The 27,761-nt window shown below is 31.4% G+C and overlaps 1 protein-coding gene across 6 annotated transcripts; it reads left to right on the top strand.

Annotated features, from left to right (window-relative positions):
- Positions 1-27,761, top strand: LOC143063939 (uncharacterized). Of its 6 annotated transcripts, none has more exons than XM_076236398.1 (6): positions 1-1,042; positions 21,365-21,955; positions 24,807-24,988; positions 25,641-25,801; positions 26,298-26,461; positions 26,920-27,761. In XM_076236398.1, exons 1-6 carry the CDS (start codon positions 1,037-1,039, stop codon positions 27,094-27,096), a joined length of 1,281 nt encoding a protein of 426 aa, XP_076092513.1. In that variant the 5' UTR covers positions 1-1,036; the 3' UTR covers positions 27,097-27,761. The 6 variants fall into 6 exon arrangements, with proteins under 6 accessions (XP_076092513.1, XP_076092511.1, XP_076092516.1 ...); XM_076236396.1 differs by lacking the exon at positions 1-1,042 and adding an exon at positions 3,821-3,974; XM_076236401.1 differs by lacking the exon at positions 1-1,042 and adding an exon at positions 5,021-5,055.

Below are 27,761 nucleotides of genomic sequence, written 5' to 3'. Positions count from 1 at the left end.
AGACTTAAAAATGAATGCTTATACCTTCAAATAACATCGCTGTATTCAAAAGAGATAAACATAAGAGGATTTCATCCTACATACATTTGAAAATATTATTTTCTGTTCTGCAAAAGAAATTTTGAAGAGGAATCGTTCATTGATAAAGGTCAAATCATTACTAAGGAAAATTCTGTTGAACACATTTCTATTGAAAGGTGGTTGAGTTTTGAGCAGTGTTTTTGTCTGTCTGCATTCAGCATCGATCTTTAAACGAGCTACTGCATATCATCTTCAATAGAAGAAACATTTACCACCCAGGTAATATTTTAGAAGATCTATTTTAACAACCTGATTGGAACTCAACGTTAACCTGATGTGAAAGAAACTTTATTTACTTTGAGAGATAGCTTGATGAATAGATAAATGGTATTTTGACTGTACAGTCATGGAATATATATGAGAATTTGTCAGGGAAATTATAGAACTATTGATACAATTAATTGTATTGACCTCTTCTTCCATTGAGACTTGATAACTCCATGACTAAAGAAAAGAATTTGCAATAACCATCGGCATGTTATGAGAAATCATTTCTCCTCTGAGAAATTCTTAAATGGGATTACAACAAATACCATTAACTTAGAAGAAAAGACGTAATTTTGAAGTTATAGATAAAGAATTCTGACAAGGGAGTACTAGGGTTGTCGCGGCTTAAATGAAGCCGTTTGAACATAAAGTTGCAGTTGTATCAGTAAAAAGTTGTTGACATTCTCTAATGAATGGTTTGTCATGATGGACACCTGTATAGTAGAGAAAGTAATTATCACTTAATGTAATTTTAGATCACCTTGGGAATACGAGTATAATTGATTTTCGTTCATAATTACAGCAATTGACAATTTCTAGGGATTATCGATTGATTTTGTCATTGGCTGGAAGAAATATATCTATTAACAGAGCTATGAATGTGCACTTTGTTAGAATTGTTACATGAATTAACATCATATTGAATATTATTGATCACATATTGGAGTAATACCAGTACAGACGAAAAATGAGGGTAAGCATTTGTTTATTTTTCCATTTTGTATATAATTTCAAATAATAATGATCATTAATAATTCTTATCAATTTTCAACAGCCTTGGATTTCATTTAAAATCCATAAGTAATTGTACAAATATATACTGAGATGTTTGTTTTTTAAACAAAAATGGTTACGGTAATTGAAAAAAAGTATTTGTCTATTTTTGTGTTTATAATTTTTAATGCTTTTTCTATAAAAGGTACAGAGATACGCATTTTTTGTACCATGAACTGTAATGGCCTTCGCCTCGCTCGTTTTACATTTCTACAATGTAGTATCATCATACTTACCATAGGATTGGAGATGGACATCATGATTAACATAACTACTGCAGTAAATTAATGAAATAATGAAAATAACAAGCGTGGCCTATGTATCGTAATTTAGGTATTCTGTGCAAATAGTTCTTTTTCTCCATTGTAAGTACGTACTATTAACAGATTAGTACTTGATACATGTTTAGCTATTTTTACCATCCAGTTGTAGTTATAATCTATAGAGCCTATAATAGCATGTAATCTTCAATCATCTTTAGTCCTATATTATCAATATGTCATGCATATTAACGACTGAAAGATATAAATAAATAGACAAGATAAATTGCACCAACTATTAAACATGCGGTTTTTTTCTTTTGCTTGCGTCATTTTAATACCAATCCTTCGAAAACATTTTTGTTTTGTTTTTATGAGTTGTTATACAACATAACAGTTATAACAATGTAGATAAAAGACATTTTCCGGATTTATTGACGACTCAGTTACAAATAGCATTCAATTTCACAATGGAAGGAACCTATTTTATAAGAATATGTGTTTGCCTCATCTGTGTACATTCACTCGCCCATATTGACTGGCATGTTGGAGTGGAGTCATTATGAATGACAAGAACACACTCTAAAAAGTTAACGAACACTTCATTATATATGTTTCTCCTACTTATCTTAACTAGGTCTTAATATACAAATCCTGCTTGATTTTATTCAGGCTCTAAAGAGGGGAAAAGGGGGGGGGTGTGGTATTGAGATAAAACAAAAACCCGTTTAATCCCGCAGCATGTGGAGACACGTTCTTGTCTCTATTGTAGTCAATGGTAAAGTTGGCGGAAAACTAAAGAAGGAAACCACTATACAAGACGGAAAACGGAAAACGGAGATTAAATAATTTGTAGTCATGCAATCTGCTTCAATAAGACACATCGATTTGTGAACATAAAAAAAGTGCATACTTGTTAGATTAACAAATGTCGATATGTCGTGTAAAATTTGTACATGTATACATGAATGATTGCCGTTCCTTGAATGAAACAGGTGTAAGATAAGTATATATCTTCATGACTAACCTCGACAACATCCGTTCAAAAATAACCCTGTTTTTCTTATCGTATGCCCTTAAAATAAAACAAAATAGTAAAACTAATAACATTCTATTATAGGTTGAATACATGTTGCACCCAAAATCTGCATCAAATCTGCACATCATTACGAAAATTCACATAAGATAATAATAAAACTTTTCAGATGCAAGTTTTCTTGAAACTATTCTATTTTAATGATTGCATCATTGCGGCCAACAAAACTTTTCTAAAATAATGTAATATAATACAAAAATCGTTTTCTTGGTTCTGTCATGATTATGTTAATAGGGCAGATTAAGTATGTTTTTATTTACTGTTACAACTTTACCGTACATTCCCATGCTATACGTTAATCAAACAAATCCCAATAACCCAATAAAACCTTAAAATACTTCCAGAAAAGAGGTCAGCCTAATATCACGAACTTCACTGATATATTAATGTTGATACATTCGTACCATTTAACATTCCTAGGCTCTTGTGGATGCTAAAACCGGGCAAATACTTAAACTGGAAGCAAGATACATCTTCAAGCATATGGATTTGTCAGTAAAATGTACTTTAATTCACAGAAGACATTTATAGATTACAACTTATCAGCCCTGGTATAATCCCAGACTCCCTTATCAGCACAATACGTAAGCTGAGATCTCATATGGGTCAAGGGATGATACCAGGGCAGATATGTAAAAGTACTTGTTATAATATCTTACAACGATTAAAACAGCGAGTAGAAAAAACGATTTAGTCTTCGGCATGATAAACACAACTGAATTTTTTAGTGTGTCGAAGCTTCCCTACAGTTCAATACTTTACCTGTCTCGTTTAATATTGTAATGTCGGTGTCAATTTTACATTTAGACATTAGTGTCATATGAGCCCCAGCGTCTTGTGCTGATCAGGGAATGTAGGGACGATACCAGCATGTAAAGAACATGTTATAACAATATAGTTATTGGAATGCTCCATAAAGATAATATATATTACCCTAGTCATCTATTTCTAATGAAAGACATATCTCACCCCTCCCCCTTTTCCTCATCATCTCTCTCTCTCTCTCTCTCTCTCTCTCTCTCTCTCTCTCTCTCTCTCTCTCTCTCTCTCTCTCTCTCTCTCTCTCTCTCTCTCTCTCTCTCTCTCTCTATATATATACTAGTTTACTGGTTGGTAGATTCTTATAGACTCTATATATATATATATATATATATAGTAAGTTATTATAATACAAATAAACTGGTTTTGTAAATCATGATATTTTGTACAATTTTAGCTGGAGGTTTGTCGATGTTTAATCGTTTATCCCATAACAATGTTAAGACATACTTGAGTAGGAGTTTATTTCCTTATTTGAGTGCTATAAACATCCTGTTTATTTTCCACAATAATCCGTACCCATTTTACTACGAAACATGGTCAGAATTTTTAACATCCTCTCGTAGATCTAGAACAAGACAGATTTTAATATGTTGTGTTGCTTCAAATTTCATGGAATCAATAACCTTACATGTATTTCAGAATTTCGTGTATCAACGCCAACGTTTCATATTGAGGTAATTAACCTTTGAAATATTAATGAGAACTGTAATTTGATTGTAAATATTCTTTGAGTGGATCACTATATAGATCTACATAAAAGTGCCCGTAAGGTAAGGTTGTGTATGTGCTGTCCGGGAATTGGGAGGCGGTGGCCGCGTTATCAATTTTTGTCGTATGAATTTGTCCTTTTTAAAAACGTACTTATTTATTTACATTTTTAGAAAAATGAAGCGGATGTCTTTCTAGAAAAAAATATCTGTGTTTTTCGGTTCTGTATCCAAGCTGTTCTCCAATGTTTTCCCTATCTCTGATGTTCCTCTCCTGTTAATACACATGCATGCATTTTGCAATTTCAGTGATTCGCAACATATTACCTAGTCTTTAATTGATGTTCAATGTGTTTGTTTTTAAATCTTATTTTGCTCTCTGAAATTCAAGTAAGTGGTATCATCTCACCACGTTATGCGGTCAGTCCAAATATCTGAAACAGGTGCCTCTGTAAAGACGTCAGTTTTTTTTTAAGAAGAAGTTGGATATTAGTGGTTGAATTGGTTTTGTTTGTTGGGTAATTCCTAATATCTTTTATATGCATCTTTTTTTTTTGTATTGTCCGTATTTATCTTTATTTATTCTGCAAAACTTTAATGTCTTAAAGCAATATCCCTACATAATGACAGGAATACTCTCCCCCTCCCCCCACACACACTTTCAGTCAAAATGAATTGTACAACATCCTACACCAAGTGCAGTACACGTATACATATAATTTTCTAACATTTAATGCTTACAATGTAATAGATTTTTACATATAAAATGTACAATAATCTTTTTAAAAATACAAGAAAGTAAGCAGATGTGAATATAAAACCTATCCTTCGTACATTTCATCATTTATGCAACAGATTTTCTGTAGTATATCGATGTAAATCAATATGTCATATGAATGAAACGAACAGATAGTTAAAAACGATATTGAACACCACCCCCGCTTTGTGTTTTGTGCACGCTTCGGCAGCTGGAGCTAGACTATATCTAGATTAACACACGATATCTGTGACATTGTTATAGGATGCATCAGAAATAACTTGGCACGGTGTAAGAATTTTATATTATTTATAGAACGGCTTTATTGTTGAATTAGACAAGTGTAAGGTGAATATTGTCATATTTTCGCCTTGATGTTGTGGGTTTTGTGGTTGATAAATGTAACAGTATTATAGAACATGGCTTTTTAATCAAGGTATGTTGTTTATTGGTGTTTATTTGATTATTTATAAATTGCAAGTTTTGTTTCATGTAAAATATATGATATGACTTTTCAGATTTTTTAAGTAGATTCCTTTAGAACAGTATTAGATACATGTTAAAAATGACTTTTAAAATTTTAGCTAAAATATTCAACAATAGAACGTTCATGACAAGATTTATCTTTTTATATCAGTTCAACAGCTATACAAGTTATATATTAACTCGACGTTGAAAGTGTATTTATATCTTTACGGTCAAGCATTGTGTAAACATTCAATTTGTTATATTGGCCGTGTAATCGAACCAACTATTTCTTCTTATCAAAATAAAATGTCGAGTTTAATTGCAATTTTACGGTTTTAATATTGCAGCAAAAAAAAAAAATAATAATTGTTTTGTTATTTTATTTTGAAATGAAATGAAATGAAATATTTATAGTTTTTTTTTTTTTTTTTATTATTTCCGTTTTCTTTGTTGTCCACTTTTTCGCCGTATACATTTTTGTAAATTATATCAGTTTTGGATTGTTTGATTATATAGTCGTATAATATTGTACATGTAGTTACAAGTGATTCTTTTTGTCCAGTAATACTCCTGAGTTTATATCGATTTGTCCACTAGATAAATATACTCACAAACGTAGGAATTTTTTGGCAAAATTTGTGAATGATTTGTTTCAGTTTACACATCAATAAAATCCGGAAATGCATTTAATTCTTAAATTCCTTTATTTATTATCACATCCATCGATTATTAAAAAAATATTACATCTTTTATAGTTGACGTTATGTTATTTGTTTTGCTCATTGTTGAAGGCCGAAATGTTACCTAGGCTGTTGTCGCTTACATTTCATTTGAAATCGGATGGAGAGTTTTCCAATTGTCAGTTATTCCACATCTCCTTATCTTTATAATTGAACATGAAATCAAGCCGCTATGTTTAATTCATTGGTAACAAAAGAAGTCCGCCCTCCCCGTTCCATTTGTAATTACATTACCTTGTAAAATGTTGAAAAAATATTTTAAACATCAAACTTCTAAACTGCATCAATATGATAATACCAGCACTGGCCTAATGACTTGCATAAACGCTTTAATCAACCATATCTGAAGAACACTAAGGTTTCCTCGAAAAAGATTGCTGACTTATTAAGTACCGGTCTTTGTAAAAATCATGCAGAAGGTGATTCATGGCATGTCACAGAAGTAATTTTTTTTGCCCTATATCATAAGAACTTTGGTAGATGGTCAAAATTCTGTCTTTATTTTCCCTGTATTATGCCCGTTGCCATGGTAACCATCAAATCAACATTTTGCCTGAATATGTGAAAAAAGACCCTTTTTGAAAATATAAAATAAGGGAATTTAAAGTCCCATAGAAATAAAGTTAATCAATACAAAGGATATGTATATTTACAGTATTGACAAACAAAACCCCAAACTATATAAAAACGTTAAAATTTTGAATTTACTAAATAGTTTGTTTCCATAGCAACCATTTAAAAATGTGTTAAAATTCGAAAATGAAAAATTTCAAAAACTTTAAAATTTTAAATCTGTTTATCTCCCAAGACCAACAATACCATGACATGTCATTGACAAATTTTGAAAGACCACATTCTATATATTCAGAAAATAAAAAGAAAGTCGTGTGTTTTTTTTTCTTTAAAAAAAATAATTTAGTCAAAAATTGTCAATTTTCACCAAAATTCAGATTAACAATCAGATGAATAATCAAAAATTTTGAACTTAAAAAGCTAAAACATTCCATTGATATGTGCAATTCTGACACACATTTGTTAATTTTAAAGGAGAATATATGATAAATGAAGATATACTCGTACAAAATGAAAAATCATCACTCTGGGTATGGTGCACCCCCCTTTTTTTTTGATTTTTTTTTTTTTTTCAAAATTATAAAATTTGTTGAAAGAAATGTAGTATCTCATTGTGTTTACTTGTGAACTAAGTATTTTAAGAATTTAAGCATAACACAACTTCTAAAGTTGAGGGCAGCATATGTACCACCCTCCCTTCAATCTTATATGTAAGATTTCTCAGAAGTTTAAAAAAAAATGGTAATACGCATAACCCGTTGTCGTGTCTAAGACTGATGCTGTCAGTGAAAAAGAATAAAGTTGAATCCAAAACTTAATTACTAGTGAGTCTATGTATAAAGATAAGTGGATGTGTTGTAATTGTCAATGAGACAATTAACTCTCAACCAGAGAGAGCAAAGACATAGAAATAAACAACCACAGATCACCGTATATCCTTCAACAATGAGCATAACATGATTATCTATAAAACAAATCTTACTGAACATTTAAAAAAAAATAGCTTAGGATACTTTCTCTTTCAAAATGGCTATAAAGAAGTTACATTAACAATTTAATGCAACTCATTGTTGGTTTTTGAAACAGATTGATGCTTTAAAAACTTTAACCCTAGACTAAGATCTGCTAAACAAGAAGACTCACCCTGAAATGTCTGGTTGGTTTTATTTATAATTGAATTACTTTTGAAACTCTGTAAGTGTTATGTAAAGATTTTAATACAAGTATCATATTAACTTAACATTATCAATTTTCTAAGAAAATGAGGTCAGGGTAAGATGAACTATGTCAGACAGACGAAAAAAAGAGAACGGAAACGGAAAATTCAGCATTTTTTACATTTTTAAAGGGGCATAACTTATTGACAGTACCTGTTACACCAATAACATTCTAACTGTTTTGAATTTTATGGAAATAAGCATTGTGTATAAGTTTCAAAACATTTGGTTGTGGCAAACTTAAGTTAGAGAACGGAAACAAAAAAGTCAGCATTTTTTTTCCATTTCTATAAGGGTATAACTCTGGAACGGACGTACTTACAGACAAGGGTACAACTTAATGCCCCCTTTGCTACAGTGGGGGCATACAAATTCTACATGTTCTATTTGAGGAAATATATACCAACGATCTACATTAATTGTGAAAGAATTTGTCAATGTTTCTATTGTATATGGTGGAAAAGGACAGCTTGTCTATTATTTTTTTTTAAACCTAACTGAATTATTATTTGTATACCGCAGAATAATCGCGTTTTTTATGGTTCTCAAAAATATTATCCTTGTGGCCCTGAGGAAAATTTGCTGGTCCGAACTATTGTATACTGTTTTGATTCTCAAACCTTTATGATAACCATGTGCAATGGCCATTCTTGAATTTTGCCTAATTTAATCAATTGTTATATTTACATATTTTTATGCCCCCGCAGTGGCGGAGGGGGCATTAAGGTTAACCCTTGTCCGTCCGTCAGTATGTCCCAACGTTGGTTTCTGTTCTCTATCTTTAGTTTGTCTCAACCAAATGTTATGAAACCTAATCACATTGCTTATTACCATAAAACAAGACTAAGTTTGGTGGTGTCACTTAAACCGTCCAAGAGTTATGCCCCTTTACAAATAGAAATATTGCTGAATTTCCGTTTCTGTTCTCTAACTTTAGTTTGTCTTTACCAGATGTTATTAAAATTATACACAATGCTTAAAGCCACCAAATGCAGATCAACTTTGAATTTTGGTGGTGTAACTTTCACTGTTCTATGCAATGCCTCTTTATAGAGGGAAAAAGTTGCTGAATTTTTTGTTTTGTATTTCTTTCTTTAGTTTGCCTCAACCAAATGTTACGAAACTTTTACACAATTCTTATCACCATAAAAGTTAGTACACAATTGGTAAGTGTCTTCAGTCATGTCCGTTTATGACTTTTATGATATGGAAGCGGGAGCATCATCTGTGTCCAATGGACACATTCCGCATTTATTTCAAATCTTTTAGATAAGTTAGATTATTATATATTAGAATAAAAAGAAAGGTTCTGTAGTTCTTCTTCAATTTCAATTTTAGCACAGTTAAATCGACATAGTGACAAATAAGTGTTTGCATACAGGTTTCGATACATGTCGATTTACATGGGAGGTAAATAGTAACAGCCATTATGTGTACATAATCTGACTCTGTGCAATAGTATACTAGTCCACAAAAGAAACGATGCAAGGCAATGTATTTTCCATAGATAATGAAATTGGAAACACTGTACCAAGATTAAAACTGTCACATTTGTCTAATCTTTAAAGAGTGTTATTATCTTATCAACACCACTGATTTAAGACAAAAAAAATATTTTATTTTTTTATTTTTGTTATATCAAAAATAGTATTTTTATAAATAAACCAGATGCTCCGCAGGGCGCAGCTTTATACGACCGCAGAGGTATTGCACAATACTTAACATAATAATTTTGGACCCCGATTTGGACCAACTTGAAAACTGGGCCCATAATCAAAAATCTATGACCATGTTTAGATTCAGCATATCAAAGAACCCCAAGAATTCTTTGTTTGTTAAAATCAAGCTTAAAGTTTAATTTTGGACCCTTTTGATCTTAATGTAGACCAATTTGAAAACAGGACCAAAAATTAAGAATCTGAATACACGGTTAGATTTGGCATATCAAAGAACCCCAATAATTATTTTTTTGATGAAATCAAACAAAGTTTAATTTTGGACCCTTTTGGCCCCTAATTCGTTGGGACCAAAACTCCCAAAATCAATCCAAACTTTTCTTTTGTGGTTATAAACCTTGTGTTAAAATTTCATAGATTTCTAATAACTTATGCTTAAGTTATTATGCAAAAACCAAGAAAAACGCTTATTTGGGACCTGTTTTTGGCCCCTAATTCCTAAACTGTTGGGACTAAAACTCCCAAAATCAATCCCAACCTTCCTGTTGTGGTCATAGAGACCTTATGTTAAGATTTTATAGATTTCTTTTTACTTATACTAAAGTTATTGTGCGAAAACCCAAGAAAAATGCTTATTTGGGCCCTTTTTTGCCCCTAATTCCTAAACTGTTGGGACCAAAACACCAAGAATCAATGTCAACCTTTCTTTTATGGTCATAAACCATGTGTTTAAATTTCATAGATTTCAATTTACTTTTACTAAAGTTAGAGTGCGAAAACCAAATGTCTTCGGACGACGACGACGCCAACGTGATACCAATATGCGACCAAAAAATTTTCAATTAATAAAAATCGAAATTAGAACTTAATTTTTTTCGTTTAAACATGGTCTGCTTACAATTTTGATTGCCATCCGTCCTTGTGTCCATCTGGCTGTCCTTGCAGCGCTCGCACATGTACAAATTATGTCAGATTTTTAAGAAACTAATACTTTAGGTTATTATAAGCAATATCTGGAACAAGTTAGATATTGGTGGTCAATCGACTTTAATAAAAACATTTATAACCCTTGAAAATAATAAATTTATGGAAAATAGCCCCTTTAACGCTCCCACAGGTACAATTCTTGCCAGATTTTTAATAAAACTTATACACTAGATTAATATCAACAATATCTCGGATGAGTTCTATAATCATGGACAATTGACTTTTTTAAAAGAGTTATGACCCTTAAAAATATTAAAATTTATGGAAAGTTGCCTTGTTAGCGCTCTCGATGGTACAAATTTTTTATTTTTTATTTTCAGTTTATTTCTGATAGAACGGACGTAGTTTTTTTAGGTCACCGTTTCAAAGGAACTGTGAATTTTGCCATCACTTTGCTTCCGTTGTCGTCTGTCCGGTGTAAAATATTTGAAACATTTCCACTGAAACTACTTAACCAATTCCAGTAAAACTTATAAACTGAATGATCCTTAGGATATCTAGAATTAAGTTTGTGTTCTATTTTCTATTTTATAAAAAAATATGGCCGCCATGGGTAAAATAAGAACATAGGGGTAAAATGCAGTGTGTAGCTCATATCTCAAACACTAAAGCCTTTTAAGAGCAAATTTTCAGATGAATCTAACAACCCATTGTTGGGTTGCTGCCACTTAATTGTTAATTGTACGGAAATTTTGCAGTTTTGGTTATTATCTTGAATATTATTAATGACAAAGATAAACTGTAAACAGCACAACTTTCAGCAAAGTAGGATCTACAAATAAGATTATATGACCAGAATTGTCAATTGAATCCGTATGGAGTTATAGCCCTTTAAAGAAATTTTTCACAATTTGTTCATCTAGTTTGCTTCCTTTAAAAAAAAATCTTCTTTTGATATTGAATATGCTTAATCAATTTCAGCCCAACTTGGGAGTTATAATCTTGTATAAATTTAGTTTTTTATTTCCTTGTACTTCAAGAAACTTAGCCACTATGGCTAAAATGGAACATAGGGGTAAAATTCATTTTTTGCTTTTGAAGAAAAAACGACAGATACAAAGAACATTTAAATGGAATTGTTAAGCCACTCATTGATATATATTGAAGGGACAAATAATCATTGATGCAAGATTTAACCAAAAATTTCAGGTGATCGATTCAGGTTCTTTAGAGTCAATTTTAAAGACCATGAAATAGAATCTAAAGATTTTAAATTTCTGTTTGGGTTGTTCTCTCTTTGACACATTCCCCATTTCTAAAAAAAAATCTAATATATAAAAATGGTGTAGGGGGTTCTATTATTGCCCTCACCCTTTGAAGAAATTTCATGTTTTAATGCTCAAAATGTTCACAATTGAATTCCATCTTTTAAATTTATTAATGATTTTTTGAATTTTGAAAAAAAGGGGGGGGGGCACCATGCCCAGAAAGAAAAAATGTCCTTCTCTACAAAAATATCTCTATCAATCATATTTTCTCATTTATAATTACCAAATTTGTGTCAGGAATGCACGCATAAATGGAATGTTTTAGCTTTTTAAGTTCAAAATGTTTCAGTATTCATCTGTTTGGTAATCTGAATTTTGGTGAAAATTGACAATTTTTGACTAAAATTATTTTTTTAAAGAAAAAAAAAACACACGACTTTCTTTTTATTTTCTGAATATATAGAATGTGGTCTTTCAAAATTTGTCAATGACATGTCATGGTATTGTTGGTCTTGGGAGATAAACAGATTTAAAATTTTAAAGTTTTTGAAATTTTTCATTTTCGAATTTTAACACATTTTTAAATGGTTGCTATGGAAACAAACCATTTAGTAAATTCAAAATTTTAACGTTTTTGTATAGTTTGGGGTTGTGTTTGTCAATACTGTAAATATACATATTGTTTGTATTGATTAACTTTATTTCTATGGTTCTTTAAAATCCATTATATTTCAATTTTCAAAGGCTACTTATGGACGTATTTAGGCAAAATTTTGTAAGGATGGTTTCCATGGCAACCAAAGTTGAAAAGAAAAAATTAATACAGAAAACTTATTTTCATACCATACCTTCATCATAAACAAAATATAAAGACATTTGAAGAGGGGTCATGAATCGCCCATCAACAGGAACCTGCATGATTCTTACAAAGACCGGTACTTAAATTGAAAACAAACTTATTCATTCACAGATATACATAATGTTTTAAGATTTTATTTAACTTGAATCTTTTGCATCGGACATTAAAAAAACAGATTGGTGTATGTACGGCGACTTTAAACTGATATTATTTTGTTTTGACTATTTTGTTTTAATATCATTAATTGATATATAGAGTAGACCTATTGTTGACGCCTACAATGAATATGTCTTTTGTGTTTGTGTTTGTAGTTTTTGTGTTCCTGTCTCTCAATAGTTATCAAATATTAGGTCCCAGGCTTATGAATTTAATACGCAAGACGCGTTATACACAGTATACCCAATTTCTCTTTTATTCGTATATATACTAAAATATGAAAGAAATGAAGAAAAAAATAGTGACTACCCTAATCAGAGAAATACATATATCATATCTCTGCCAAAATAAAGACACTGCATAATTTTGCTTATCACTTCGTGACGTCATTGACTGTAATTATGTAAATAAGAGAACGGACAAGTACAGTCAAGATAAAATCAATGGGCTGTAGAGAGAGTGCACCAGTTTTTTTTCCTCACGATTTCAACGAATTTTAAGCATTTAATCGTTAATTTGCTCAAGAATTGTTTCTCCTCGATCTGTTTGGCGGTATATATTTTCCTTTTCGAGAATTACGCCAACCCTTTCAAAAATCATTATATGCCCCCTGTTACCACAGGCGTTTGGGTATATGCAGTGATACAGATATATTTTATTTTGTTGTTGATTAAAATATTCATTTTTCTCTATTTATAATGCATATCTATCACTTCTGTGCATGTCTCTCCTAATTTCGAGTGATTAAAACGACTCAGAGAAAATACCCAATTTTACTATCCATATACTAAGAAACTAGTTTCGAGTGATTTAAACGACTCCGAGAAATACACCCAATTTTATTATCCATATCACGGTGGGTATGGTTGTCCTGCGAGAGAACGTTCTGTGCTGGTGATTCTGTCCTGACGGGTGCCGGTGATCAATGAAAAAATGTAAACAAAGACGAAAATGATGATTTTTGACGTTTTCACTCATAAAAAATGGAAGAAAACAGTTGAGATTTTTCAATTTTGTATCTTATGGGTTCATATGTAAACCATTAAAAACTTGACCCTCTAAACTGTTTCAGTAAGCGTAACACAAAAATGCTCATTTTCAGAAAATCTAGAACTGAAAAAATAAAACAAAAATGCTCATAGAGTCCGCTTTCTATACCGCAATCCACACGACAAAACTATTTTGTGAAAAAAAACATTGCAATTTATTAAAATTTAGCATTTTCTCAATTTAGTCATGTCCTGATACTGTGCTGGTGGGTCCTGTCATTGTGCTGGTGGGTCCTGATACGGTGCTGGTGATTTTGGATAAGAAGTTGGTCATATTTGAAACAAATGTTACAAATTCAATAAAATTGGGCAGATAATTGTTGTCAATAGGATCTATGACTCCTATTTAGCTCTTGTGCATCCATTTGGCTGTTTAATCTGTGTTTTCAAATGATCGTAACTTGTATTACATAATTACATAAAACGGCAACATATTTCGTCCAATATCAGATAACAATATATAGTATCTAAAATAAGAATAGTTTTATTAAGATATTAAATACCCCTTACATTGATGCTTCAACAATGATCAAAGCCCATGCCGCATAGACATGTTTGTTAGCGCTCCGCATAGCCCTCCCCACTTCCACCCAACCAACCCTCCTCATTTCCTCCTTCATTATTACAGTGGTGTACCAACAAAACAATTTATCACATAAAATAATAACACAAAGACACACATTATTGAACAACGAATGCTCGCAGGTACATGAAAGCTAGTTCAAAGCCGCATTTTCAACTAATAGATAAACCATGTTCTCATATACAAAAATTCCAATCGTGTCGATAAAAAAAGTCTCAAAACTTTAAGTTCACATTTTAATGTTTGATGAAGCAGAACTTTAAAAGTGTGCAGTGAATCTTGTGCTCACAACAGTTATTGTCATAATTATGACTCATAAAGGAATTAAGTAGGTACCAAGAAATATTTTACAGTTCAATTTAATGATCATGAATGGAAGGAAATGGTACGGAAGTTTACATAGGACAAAAAGAAATTGATAGTATTTTTTGGCGAAAGACTTAAACGCTTCTTTGCATTATATAGTACAGCTCTTCTATAAAAGCATGCAAGAAAAAAACTTTGATTAACTTGTTTGCTATGTTTGCTTGGATGTTTTCAAACAATAGGTAGGCGGAGTTTCAATACATACTGGGATTTGATTGGACAAATACAAACTGACAGGAATTGAAGTTAATGTTTATTGTCCAAACAAATTCTAGTATTATAGTAAACAGACTACTTACCTGTCGTTTACAAACATCCAAACAATCATAGCAAGCAATTTGATCAATGGTTTGCTTTGCATATATTTATAGAAGAGCTGTAAATTCTTAAAAAAAACTTGAACACAAGTTAAAAATTCCACAATACTATATAATTCATTTTATGTGTCAATTTGTTCGAAAAAAGTCGAAAAGAAGAGAGTTTTTTTAATGTCATGATTATCTGTCGCTTTCTAGATGTATGCTTAGCATTTATTTCAGATGACATGGACTCCTCACCCTGGTGACCCTGCTGCCTTTCATAACTTTATCCGTATACATATATTAATAGATAAACAAAAGGCTGCAACTGGTATTTTTGTATTTAAAATGATTCGTTGTAACGGGAATATTTGTGGTGAATGGAAACTGTGAGGGTCAAAATCTTAGATTGCTTATAAATGTTGCTGGACCCAGTTTCGTTATCTGATCTGAATTTTCTGAAATGTGCAAGGTAGATAGACATTGGCCTTTTGATTTTTTTTACTCGGTAAGTTTTGCCCTAATTGCTTGAACTTTTGCAATATTAAAGCCGATTTCAATGAGTGTGTATACAAAGGGAATATCTTTGGTTATCTTGCTTGCTGAACAGAAAAGTCATTGTTAGGTTATGTAAACTACCCTACTTTAAGAGTAGACTAGTCCGACAAATGACACATCTTTCTGTCTGTAGGACCAGGCTACTTCGAAAGGAGGGTAGTATACCTTACCTAACAATGACTTCACGGTTTAGCTAACAAGCAAGCTAACCAAAGATATTACCTTTGTCTACATACTCAATGGAATCGGCTGTAACTAAAAGCTCGAATACATTTTAACAGACAGTGGTCATGTTTGTTGATGAATATTGTTTTTCCTAGATTCACTCTTGAAAAATCATTTGGTAACATTTGGTCAAGTAATTTCAGAAAAGATCTTTTTGTAATTGCGGACGCCAAGACAATACATGAACCTCACACGACCCCTCGACACAGGTGAGCTTATATATGATCTTATAGCGATTCGGGTTGATTAAGCCAGTTTTTTGTGTGTGTAGATTTGTATTGTTTTAAACTGTTATGACCTTTTAAAGTTAAATGTTACAGTAGGTGTTTAATCTAAGAATTTCTTTTTTAAACTTATATACTTGTTTTATACTCAATTGGTAGTATGAAGCTACGAGATATTTTAATTTTTGAAATTGAAGGCACAATTAACAAAGCAAACGGTAGTTTTATATACTTTTAAATAGATCTTTAAGGATAATGTACTCTTGAGTTGATCCCATGCTAAACATAACAAAAATCTCTGTACAAAGGTTATCTCGTCTTCATTCTCTGACATATTCTAGTCTGCCCTTTCATAAAATAGTGAATTTATTTTAGTGGCCTATCGAACTTTCGAAAAGAAAAAAAATACCTGATAACCGTTCAGACAAAAAAATTATGTTGAAAAAATCTTACAGATACAGCAAGTGATTCTTAATAGCTATAAGATACATTTTTTCTTTTAAAATACAACTTTTAAATCTTACGAGAAACTATTCCAAGCTTAAAACTTTCACTGTAACCTCGCTCTAAATTATCCCCCCCCCCCCCCCCCCAAAAAAAAAAAAAAAAAAACCAAAAAACCAAACAAACAAACCCGCAATACTATTGTCATTATTATAGTCAGCACTAAATTGTTCACACAAATGTGTTTTAAGCTGCTAAAGACATACATGTATGTTTCAAACGCTCAGAAATTCCTTTGTTCTATATTTTTGCTCTCCATTTTTATGCAAAACCTTTTACATTTTTATTTTATGGGTTATTGTTGAAGGTCGTACGATGACGTATGGTTGTTAACACATACTTCCTTTTGTTTCTTATGGAAATTTGTCCATTGACAACAAACATACCACATCATCTACTTTATATTTACAACGTATTTTGGTGATCTTGCAAAATGATCGTAATCCCGAAAATCGTAAACATATTTTCTTATCTTAAAAAGCGGCAAGAAGGGTTCCATTAACAGGCCAATAAATAAGATTACAGTTAATTTAAAAAAAAAATAAAAAAATAGGGGTATTTTTTTTCTCTCATAATAACAGTAAACAGATTCACAACAATGTCAATTTCAAGAAAGCAAACAACAGTTAATTAGTGAATAACAGTACAGCATCAATGATCTTGAATATATGCCACTTTTAACTAAAATATAAAGGCACAGAACCAGGACATAGGAGCACAGAACCAGGACCGTTTTTCTTATCACCAGCACAGCGTCAGGACAATTCCGTTTAACGAACTTGCACGACTTTTGCAATATAATATTGTTGTAATATATTTTGCATGGTACTTATGACACATCAGAGAAAAATTAAGCAACAAAACAGTCGTTTTATTGCCGTTCTGATACAATGTAAACAAACCCACCAGCACAGAATCAGGACCCACCAGCACCTGACAGGACCAAATCACCAGCACAGAACGTTCTCTCGCAGGACAACCATACCCACCGTGCATATACTAAGAAACAATTTAGTATGGATAGTAAAATTTGGTATTTTCTTTGAGTCGTTTAAATCACTCGAAACTAGGTGAGACATGTACAGAAGTGATAGACATGCATTATAAATATAGAAAATAAAATATTTTAATCATCATTTTTTTTTATCTGTATCATATACCCAAGCGCCTGTATCTGTTTACCTATGTGTTAAATTTCAATTCGTACGTTTACGTTTTCCTTGTTTACAAAATATTCATTATTTTGGTTCAAAATCATAAAGGTCGCACATTGAAACAATCTGTCTTTCCAACAAAGATGACTATTTGCGTGTAATCCGCCCACACTTGACCTGAGATTTGCTTCTGTATTTATGATCAATATAAATGAAAGTCATGTGTTTAAGTCTTATCACAGTCGGACAGAGACATGTTCTTTTTTAAAATGATTTTATTTGTAATGAGTTAAATGATATGGGTGACTATTACTGAAAAAAGGTAACATTTTAAAGCTTGGTGCTGTACATTTAGTCTCAATAAGTGATAAGCAGTCATAAGTGCACCAGACCCCCTTAAAAATTAATAAGACGTCAGAAATTCTGATGTCTTAAAATCATAAATTATCGTTTCAAGGAATTTGAAAGCTCAAAATATGAATCGTTTACGATCACGGAAATGCGCAAGAAAAAAGTCAAAAAGTCGCATTAAGCCATCTACCATTACCGTATTTTCAAAAAATTGTATGAAAAATATAATAATATTTGAAAAGTAAACTACTTCCAAATGTATTTTCCATCTGATAAGTTAAGCCTTTTTCAACTGATTTTTATAGTTCGTTCTTATGTCGTACTGTTATACCACTGTCCCAGGTTAGGGGAGGGTTGGGATCCCGCTAACATGTTTAACCCCGCCACATTATTTATGTATGTGCCTGTCCCAAGTCAGGAGCCTGTAATTCAGTGGTTGTCGTTTGTTTATGTGTTACATATTTGTTTTTCGTTCATTTTTTTTACATAAATAAGGCCGTTAGTTTTCTCGTTTGAATTTTTTTACATTGTCTTATCGGGGCCTTTTATAGCTCACTATGCGGTATGGGCTTTGTTCATTGTTGAAGGCCGTACGGTGACCTATAGTTGTTAATGTCTGTGTCATTTTGGTCTTTTGTGGATAGTTGTCTCATTGGCAATCATACCACATCTTCTTTTTTATTTAAGGAATGACTGTAATATTTTTTCTGTCTATGAAGAAATAACATTAAAAATTTGGTGCACACTGAATAACGCGCGTAGCGGGTTATTTAACAGTGTGCACCACATTTTTTATGTTATTTCGAATAGACAGAAAAAATATTACAGTCATTTCTTATAATTTAATTCTAAATTCCATTTTAAACCGTAGAAAACCATGAAAAAACGTTGATGACGTCACGGTCACATGACTAAATTATGTCTATGGGCTCATAACAAAATAACGTCAGCCAACCAGAAGACGCGTTACATCCAAAATTAAATTATATTTGATATATACAAAAGCATTTTCTTTTTATAATTTGTACAAATATTATCGTGACGTTATTAAACACAGGTATGTACCCACCCAGTGATTTGGCAACATTGCGCAAATCAAATATTTTTGAAGTTCGCAACAATTTATGAATTTGTTATTTATTTTTTTTAGATTCATTTTGGTTCTAGATATCTGTCAATAAAGAAATTAATCAAATTCAACTTATAGTTGTTTTCATCAACAAATAATTTAATTTGGAGGTAACGCGCCTTCTGATTGGCTGACGTTATTTTGTTATGAGCCCATAGACATAATTTAGTCATGTGACCGTGACGTCATCAACGTTTTTCCATGGTTTTCTACGGTTTAAAATGGAATTTAGAATTAAATTATAAGAAATGACTGTAATATTTTTTCTGTCTATTCGAAATAACATAAAAAATGTGGTGCACGCTGTTAAATAACCCGCTACGCGCGTTATTCAGTGTGCACCAATTTTTTTATGTTATTTCTTCATAGACAGAAAAAATATTACAGTCATTCCTTAAAGAAATTCGGATTTGAAAATTCATTTAAAAACAACGATAAAGCAGTGACTTAAATTAAAGTTTTAGCACTAAGATAAGTAAGCGTATGGCGTGCACATATATAGTCTGTGACTTTTGAAGTTATACAAAACTTCAAGTTGGTCAATGGTTGTATGTAATAGAACATTTATATTACGAATTGCTCGATTAACCTTTATTTGTCAACAAGTGACAAAGTTATTTTGTCTAGCGATATATTACGTTTATAAATACAGAGATATAACAAAGTTATTTAATGCTCATGCAACACTTCGACAATGGGTGTTAAGTTATATACTAGTTTGTATACAGGATTTTCTTCTTCACCTTTTTTTACCTTTTCTCGCTCGCTCTCTCTTTCTCTGACAACGGTTCTGACCAAAATGACGCAATGCAATAACGTTATGTGGTCAGTCGAAAAGGAAGTACTTTTTGCCATAGGCCATACGAACTTAGACATGATTCCAATTATAATCTCTTATTTATCCAAACTTTGATTTCCTGACGTAGAAATATGGCAAGTTTATATATTTATTTATATATATATAGCTTAAATTTTATCATTAATATTTCATAAAGTTTTTTTTAGATTGCATTATTGATATGCTGAAAAAGCACGTCCGTGGAAAATAATTAAAAAGAATTAAAAAAAATATCTATACACTTTTCACTCAATTTCACAATTATAAGTTCTCGTTTTGACACTATCGACTTTTTTTTTACTATTATTTTTTATTTGTTTAATTTATTTCCTTTTGTTTTTTTTGTTTTTTTTTTTTAACTTTTATGAATGGTATACCTCCCAGTCTATCTCTCAGTGAATTCAAGAACGGTGACAACATTATAAAGAAAAACATTTCTGTTCTTAAATAGCTGCAGCATATTCACTTCCATTTTTTTTTTAAATATAATGTCAATAATGTTGCCGCTTCTTGTAACTCTCTAAAATGGGAATAAGTTTATACAGCTTTCAAAAGATCAGCATTTTTATCTCCCGAAAGTTCGAAATCGAGTCATGTCTACTCGTTATTTTTCGTTCGTTTTTTGTCAGTTTCTATTCTATTTATGAATTTTATAGTCTCTTTTTGTATTTTTCGTCTATTTTCTATAATACTCTCACATTAAAATATTTCCATAAATGGAAAAACAGATTTTATTTCCCGTTTTGAAGTTTGGAGATATTTCTCTCCTCCGCAAATTCTGAAAACCTAATTTGGAAAGAAATCACAGTTATTGTGTGTTTGACATGACTTATTCATTACTTAAAAGGAATAAATAGACTGCAATTGATATCCTTATGAAATATGTTGTTTACTTCAAAGTGATGGATTCGCACTTACACGTTTTATGACGTTATTTTGAAATTAACACTTCGGAGATACGTATATAAAGTCAATAACTTTTTTAAATTTAAACATAAACTCTGTACGAGACTGTATGACATTATTCACTTTTAAAAGATTCAAACATTTTTTTAGAAGCCTTTTTTTCAAAAAGAAGCAAGAATAGAATTAAAACCAAAATAATAATATTAATAACGTAAACATGGAGAATAGGAATATGACTTTGTATCGAATACTTTATTGCGTTTTTGGAAACGAAGAGGTTTGTATGCGTTAATAATTCACTTGGAATTGTAGGTGCTCTAATATTCTATCATACTGTATATGCTTGCACTAAATACAGTGTTTGTTTTAACAATTTTGTTAAAAAGCAAACAAAAATATAATGCTAAACTAGTTATTTTTCATCATCAGCAGCAGTGGCATCTGTGAATCAACGAGTGGATTGGTGTTTATATATTGTACTTACAATTAAATATGAAATATAATATTTGTTTTTTTGTTTTGTTTTGCAGGGAGTGCAATTAGACGAACCGTCAACGCCTATTACTAAACAGTGGAACCAAGACTTGCAAGAGTTCGTTCGTAATCTGTCTTCACCAAAACTTGATCTCACAAACCAAACACAATCAATTGATTTAAAACAAGGGGACGAAGTAATGAGACTGCCATCAGATTTGTGTACAGAAATGAAAGACAAGTGCACAGTTTCTTGTGAAAAAACAAAGGAAAAATCTACACCAAAGAATTGGAGAAAAAGAATAATGGATAGAAAAAGTAGTTCGGGAAAAATAAGTTCATTTGACATTGATGAAGCAGTTGAGTTATCTTTTGACAGTACTTCATCTTCATCGGGTCTTAAAGATAGTAAAGTAACATTTACTTGTGATACCTCTCCTGAAACATCAGACTTTGACCTTCATTCAGACACAAAGTCAATAGATTCTAAACAAAGCTACACGAAGAAAGACAAAGAATCCAAACGCAGACGATTTAAAAGAATGATAACACGACCATTACGTCGGAGTCATAGTGCTGGTTGTACCAATGACATTCCTGCACATGCACTATTTGTTGACTCTGATCCAAGTCAAAATGGAGATACGGTAGGTGCTTTTTTTATTTATTTTAAATTGGGACCAGTATATATTTGTTTAGGGGCCAGCTGAAGGACGCCTCCGGGTGCGGGAATTTCTCGCTATATTGAAGACCTGTTGGTGACCCTCTGCTGTTGTTTTTTATTTGGTCGGGTTGTTGTCTCTTTGACACATTCCCCATTTCCATTCTCAATTTTACTTTTGTATACCATTTTCTACAAAAATTAACCCCTCTTCTACTTGGATCAACCAAACATGTGCAATATGATGATAAAATTTATAAAAAAAAAGAATTCGAATGTAGAAACATATTTAACGAAATGAACGAACAACAAATTAAGTTCACAAATGCGCGTTTTTCAAGAGTAAAACGTCATTATTATTTTGTCACGTGCTGTATATTTTTGATATTTTAATTCTTCTATCATTAGTCTATTGTAAGTTTTAATGCAAATAAAGTAGAAAATGCATTGAATTGTATCCGTAACTATGCGTTCTAACTAAATGCAGCTTCCTTGACAACATATATCATTGTATGGCGTCATGCAGAGGAGCGAATCTACAGTACAGGGGTTATTACACATGTGAATACATGATTTTTTTTCTTCTGGGAATCAGTAAACAAATTATTTTCTTACAAATGCTGTCTTGTGCAATACGTCCAGATATCAACAACAAACTAGTGTAATGAATTACTGAAGGCGTTTGGTACATAATTAAGGTCAAACGGTATTAAACAATGAGTTCATGCTATGCCTTTGCCAAACCAAAACCGACATTTGTCATTCTTTGTGACATTGCACTGTCCTACAGCTAACCAGACTTGACAAGTAAAGCTACAGTTTTCCTACATAAATATGCCATCTTGGCATTGTAACAATACCAATTTCTTTGTGATCCTTGGCAACAAAATGTATTGGTTTTACATGTTAATATAATCATATCTAGGAGGGTGGTTAGACAAAATACAAGAGGCGAAAATACTATTCATTATGTAAATTTAAAATTAAGGTAAGAATAACATTTTAATGATAACTTAAATTTAATGTAATCATAATTAAGGCTAAAGTATGTCTGTTTAAAATCTGTTTTGAAATATTTGCAGAGTAAAATTGACGCCTTAAATGTTCCCTTTTAAAGACTTAACTGTGATATTTGCTACTGGACAGTCAATGATTTAAAATATTAAACATGTACCTTACTTATATTTACTGGCCAAAACAAGTGTCTTTGAGATTCTAGTTTTTATGATTGCATGAATGCCAATCTTCGCTAGCCAAGGGTTACGAGGAGGGGGACTGTCAAAGACGCATAAATATAACATTCACTGAACTGAAAATGAAACATTATAAGCTACTTATTATTACAATGTTTGGCACGACAATAAGAAATAAAAAAAAAATAGGTATATACATTTACCGACCATGCATAATTGTTTTGTTTTGAACATTCTTCTGTTTCCTCGGGATATTTTTGTGCTTTTAAGGGTTTAATATCAATAATTACTGCTTCATTATAAGTCACAGTAAACACAATCTAATTATTAAAACATATTTTTCAATAACAACAATAATATCTTTTTTTTTATTTTCTCCCAACAAAAGCACATCATCAACACAGCGGTTTTCTTTTGTTCATCGAACTGTATTTATGGTATTTTTAGCTCAAGAAAACTATATATGGTAAACTAATTTGTGATCTCTGTAAAAAGGCCTTATACTTCGTGACAAAATAAATTCTCTGTCTATTTCTAGCAGCAAATAAAGTAGTTTTCGAGAAGAAATCGATCCTAAATAGGAATGTCTTTTAATGTCTCAAGACGATATAGCTTAAGGACGATAATAATGAATCATAGCTTCATGATGTTTATACATTAAAATGGGTTGTATTTCAAAAAAAAAGTTAATAACTTTGTTTTTCTGAAATGTATGAGTAAATATCATGCAGATATTTAGATTATAATTATTTTATTTTTGGTAGAATAAACTAAGTCACTACTATATGACGGTGGAATTTGTAAATCTAAAATTGTTGCCATATTAAACCCGATCCATAAGCGTACTATCTGAGAGTTTAGATTTTCAAAGTAATCAAAGGAAGTTGTTTTTGTGGAAAAGAGAGACTATTAAAATATTCAATCATTTTGTATGTTTGTTAGATTTTTAATAATAAAGGACTATAATTTGCCTCACCGTAAAAAATTATTTGAATTTGTCATTCAGTCTGATTAATTAACATTCAATAGCATGTGCAATAATATAATTAGAACAAAAACAACTGTTACAATTCACATAACACTACCAAAAACGCAATACAAAAACCAAACAAGCAACTGTGCATGAAAGCAGGTACTTGGGAATGGTTATCTGTATGAATAAAGGCCATGATCGGATATGTAGGGAGAAAAGGGGATACAATAAGGCAGCAATCTAACGATACTGTATACAGATACCAAAAGCCATCTAAAGGTCAAAACAGTGTCTTCTTTCAAATAGTTGTCCCTGTTAGAAAATTGGAATCTTGGGGTTGTTTGTTAGATATCAAAATTATTGTTTAAATTTTTCTGATGACAGATCTATCATATTCAGAAAAGCGATTCAATCCGAGCAAATTATTCATGATCATCTTGATTAATAAGCGCTTCGAATTAATCTTAATCATGTTTATTATAAAACAAAGAAAACGTAAGCAGTTTTATAAAAGCGTCATTAGAACTGAGGAAAGGAGACCAATATCGAGTTTTTCTTATTTTTGTTCCGCAATTCTGAATTTATTATTATAATGAATGTCTCTATGGTCGGGTTGTTGTCACTTTGACATTCCTCATTTCCATTCTCAACTTTATCTTATTTGTTTACAGATGGAAAGTCGTGCTATGGAATTATCTTTATATCACCAGAGATTTAGAAGTGATAGTGATGGTAAGACAGACAGAGAACTGACTAGAAGAGTTCATAAAACATGTTCTGCAGATGCTGCAATGATGAACTCTCCAGATTTTATGACCAATACTTCACAGCCCAAATCTAAATCGAGAAATTCGTAAGTTTTCATTTTCAACTATTCGTTAAAAGTCTTATTTGTACAGAGTATTACACATAAAACAAACACCAGATAGAACAAGAAAATGTAAAACAAAACAAAAATCTCCACAAGAGTAGTTAGGTTTTCGGTTTGTCATGCATATCAAGTTTATCATGAATATCAAATTAATCACGAATATCAAGTTAACCATGAATATCAAATTTATCACACATATATATCTGATTATAATGATTCATAGAAAATTTTTGTTTTCTACCTTCTTCATCATCGCTAGCCAAGGGTAACAGATCCGTTCCCCTCATTCTATGGAGAGGAGGGGAACAGATCATAATCCTTTTACAAAATGTAGCTATTGCGAAGATGCGCCTTCTTATACACACAGTGAGAAGATACCAAAGAGGAAATACCCTTGTGCCATTATTCTGACAATATTTTTTTCACAGTTCACGCAGATGAATCTAATTGAAGACAGTGTCAAAAATCTTAATAATGAAATGATCACATATATGAAGGCATGTCTGGTTGGTGTTGTTCTAAAACTAGCACTAAAACTATATTACTACACAACACAAAATTAATAAAGCAGGTTTTATGTATTTTTTGTTTATATGAATATCAAACCTATATTTTGTTTGTTCATGTTTTGCAGAGGGTTTAAGAATATGAAGAGGAAATTTCAAAATCTACGACGCAGAAACACGGACACGGCACTTGTTCCTAAATTTTCTCTACCTCTGCATTTCACGATTCCAACATATGATCAAGCCTTTCAGTGGAGTAAATCATTTGAATCACTGTTAACTGATAACAGTAAGTAGCTTCTGTCATTTTCATAAATTAGCAGCCAATTTGAATAAACCAAGATGTTGTATGGTTGTCAATTAACTATCCGCCAAAAAACAAAACAAAAACAAAAACAACACATACGCTTCAACTAAGGAAAGTACGATGAGCAAAAACATACTGAACAGTAAGTTACATGTTATGAAAAGTTATCATCTTTATTATTTTTGACATTTAGAGCAATGGATCTCAAACTATCAGATAAAACTCATTTAAATTCAGTATTTAGATGTGAATTGCAATAAGAATAAGTCTGAACAGTTGGTTATATAAATTATAGAAACCAACATGATCACACCCACTACACCCAGACGTGCTAACGCAAGATTTTAAAAGCCATGAGATGTCATTCACAGTGATAATGTCAATATGCAGTCATTAACCAGAAACTCTTTAAGTTGGCGCATCCATATTAGTCTTAATTGTTCTTTTAATTAATTAATTGTTCATTCATTGTTAACAGGTGGTTTGGAACTATTCAAGGGATTCTTGAAGTCCGAATTCAGTGAAGAGAACTTAGAGTTTTGGATTGCCTGTGAGGAATTCCGTTTTTGTAAAGAATTTAATGTTCCGGTGCTTGCACAGAAAATATATAGCGACTATGTTGCTTTCCAGGCCCCCAAAGAGGTAGGTTAATTTGTTTAGTCTGCACGTCAAGATCCATGTATACATATCGTCAAACGAACAAACAGTAATATTTCAAGTTTTGAAAAAAAACCTTGTATTTACAAGTAGAAAGACATAATGCTTTCTGTTGGGTTTTTTTTTTCATGTCCCACTTTGGGGCATATTTTTTTCTGACACATGGTCCCTATGATATGAGCTTTCAAATTTCAATGCCAAATAGGAGTTTTAACCAAAGTTTCATGATTATCTTATGAACATAGAAAATGAAACATAAAAGAGATTGCTATTTTTTGTAAATTTCAACAGATTCTATTCTATGTTATACTATGTAAAGCATACAAGAGGGGCGAAATATACCAAAGGGACATAAAGTTCCCTATAATTAACAAACAAATTTTAGAACATTTTAAAATACATGACTTTGTTCGATATTCAGATTTTTTTTTTTTACATTTCAGGTGAATTTAGATTCTACCACAAGAATGACAACAGTTTCAAACTTAGAAAACCCTTCTAAACAAACATTCGAAGTGGCACAGCACAAAATTCAGGCATTAATGGAAAAGGACTCATATCCAAGATTCATAGAATCAGAACTATATCAGCAGATATTAGAAAGTGTATCGAAAGTATGAAGTTACAAATCGTTAAGCTATTAAATATCATGATGTTGTATCATCCCCCGGGAAAGCACCTGTTTCCTGAAAGCGACATACCGATAGTTACGATCTACATTACGTGAATGTAGATGATAGAAGTGGTGAATTGTAAACAGGCATATTCCTACACCAGCATTTGGTAGTGCGTATATATATAATTTATCACGATTCATAATCAAATGATAGTTTTCAAAATACATCATAAAAATTATATAGAAATTGTCGTGAAGAAAAAAAGTTTCGACGTGGACTAATGAAGTAAATTCTGTTCATGATCAAAGAAAGACAACTCTAGCATACTACTACATTGACGTTTCTCTTAAACTGGAATCCGCTGGTGTATTATGCTATACTCTAAAACTCAAAACTGTATGAACAAAGTGTAGTAGTCAGTCGAGAACCAGCTTACGATTCTCTTGGATAACACATTGTAACAATACCAGACTGCTTTATTGCATTCATTTGATCATATTTATTTTAAACTGTCTGACGTTTTGTTAAACATTTTTTAAACATAACATTTGCGTTCACATGTTTTTATATTTTATGTGGGATATCAAATAATTTATAATGTAAATAAATTAAAATAGAATGTTGATTTGTTTACATTGTTGTTTTATTGAATAAATTTTTATACCGAA

The sequence above is a fragment of the Mytilus galloprovincialis genome, chromosome 2 (genome assembly GCF_965363235.1).
Source record: "Mytilus galloprovincialis chromosome 2, xbMytGall1.hap1.1, whole genome shotgun sequence".
Lineage (NCBI taxonomy): Eukaryota > Metazoa > Mollusca > Bivalvia > Mytilida > Mytilidae > Mytilus > Mytilus galloprovincialis.
The sequence above is the reverse complement of the archived record's forward strand: the minus strand, read 5'-3'. Positions and strand labels throughout refer to the sequence as shown.

Excerpts from the sequence above, each read along its gene's own strand:
- LOC143063939 (XM_076236396.1), top strand. The coding sequence starts at position 3,888 with ATGTTGTGTTGCTTCAAATTTCATGGAATCAATAACCTTACATGTATT. Across the intron at positions 24,989-25,640 it reads AAATCTAAATCGAGAAATTC|AGGGTTTAAGAATATGAAGA; the intron begins GTAAGTTTTCAT and ends CATGTTTTGCAG. Across the intron at positions 26,462-26,919 it reads CTTTCCAGGCCCCCAAAGAG|GTGAATTTAGATTCTACCAC; the intron begins GTAGGTTAATTT and ends TTTACATTTCAG.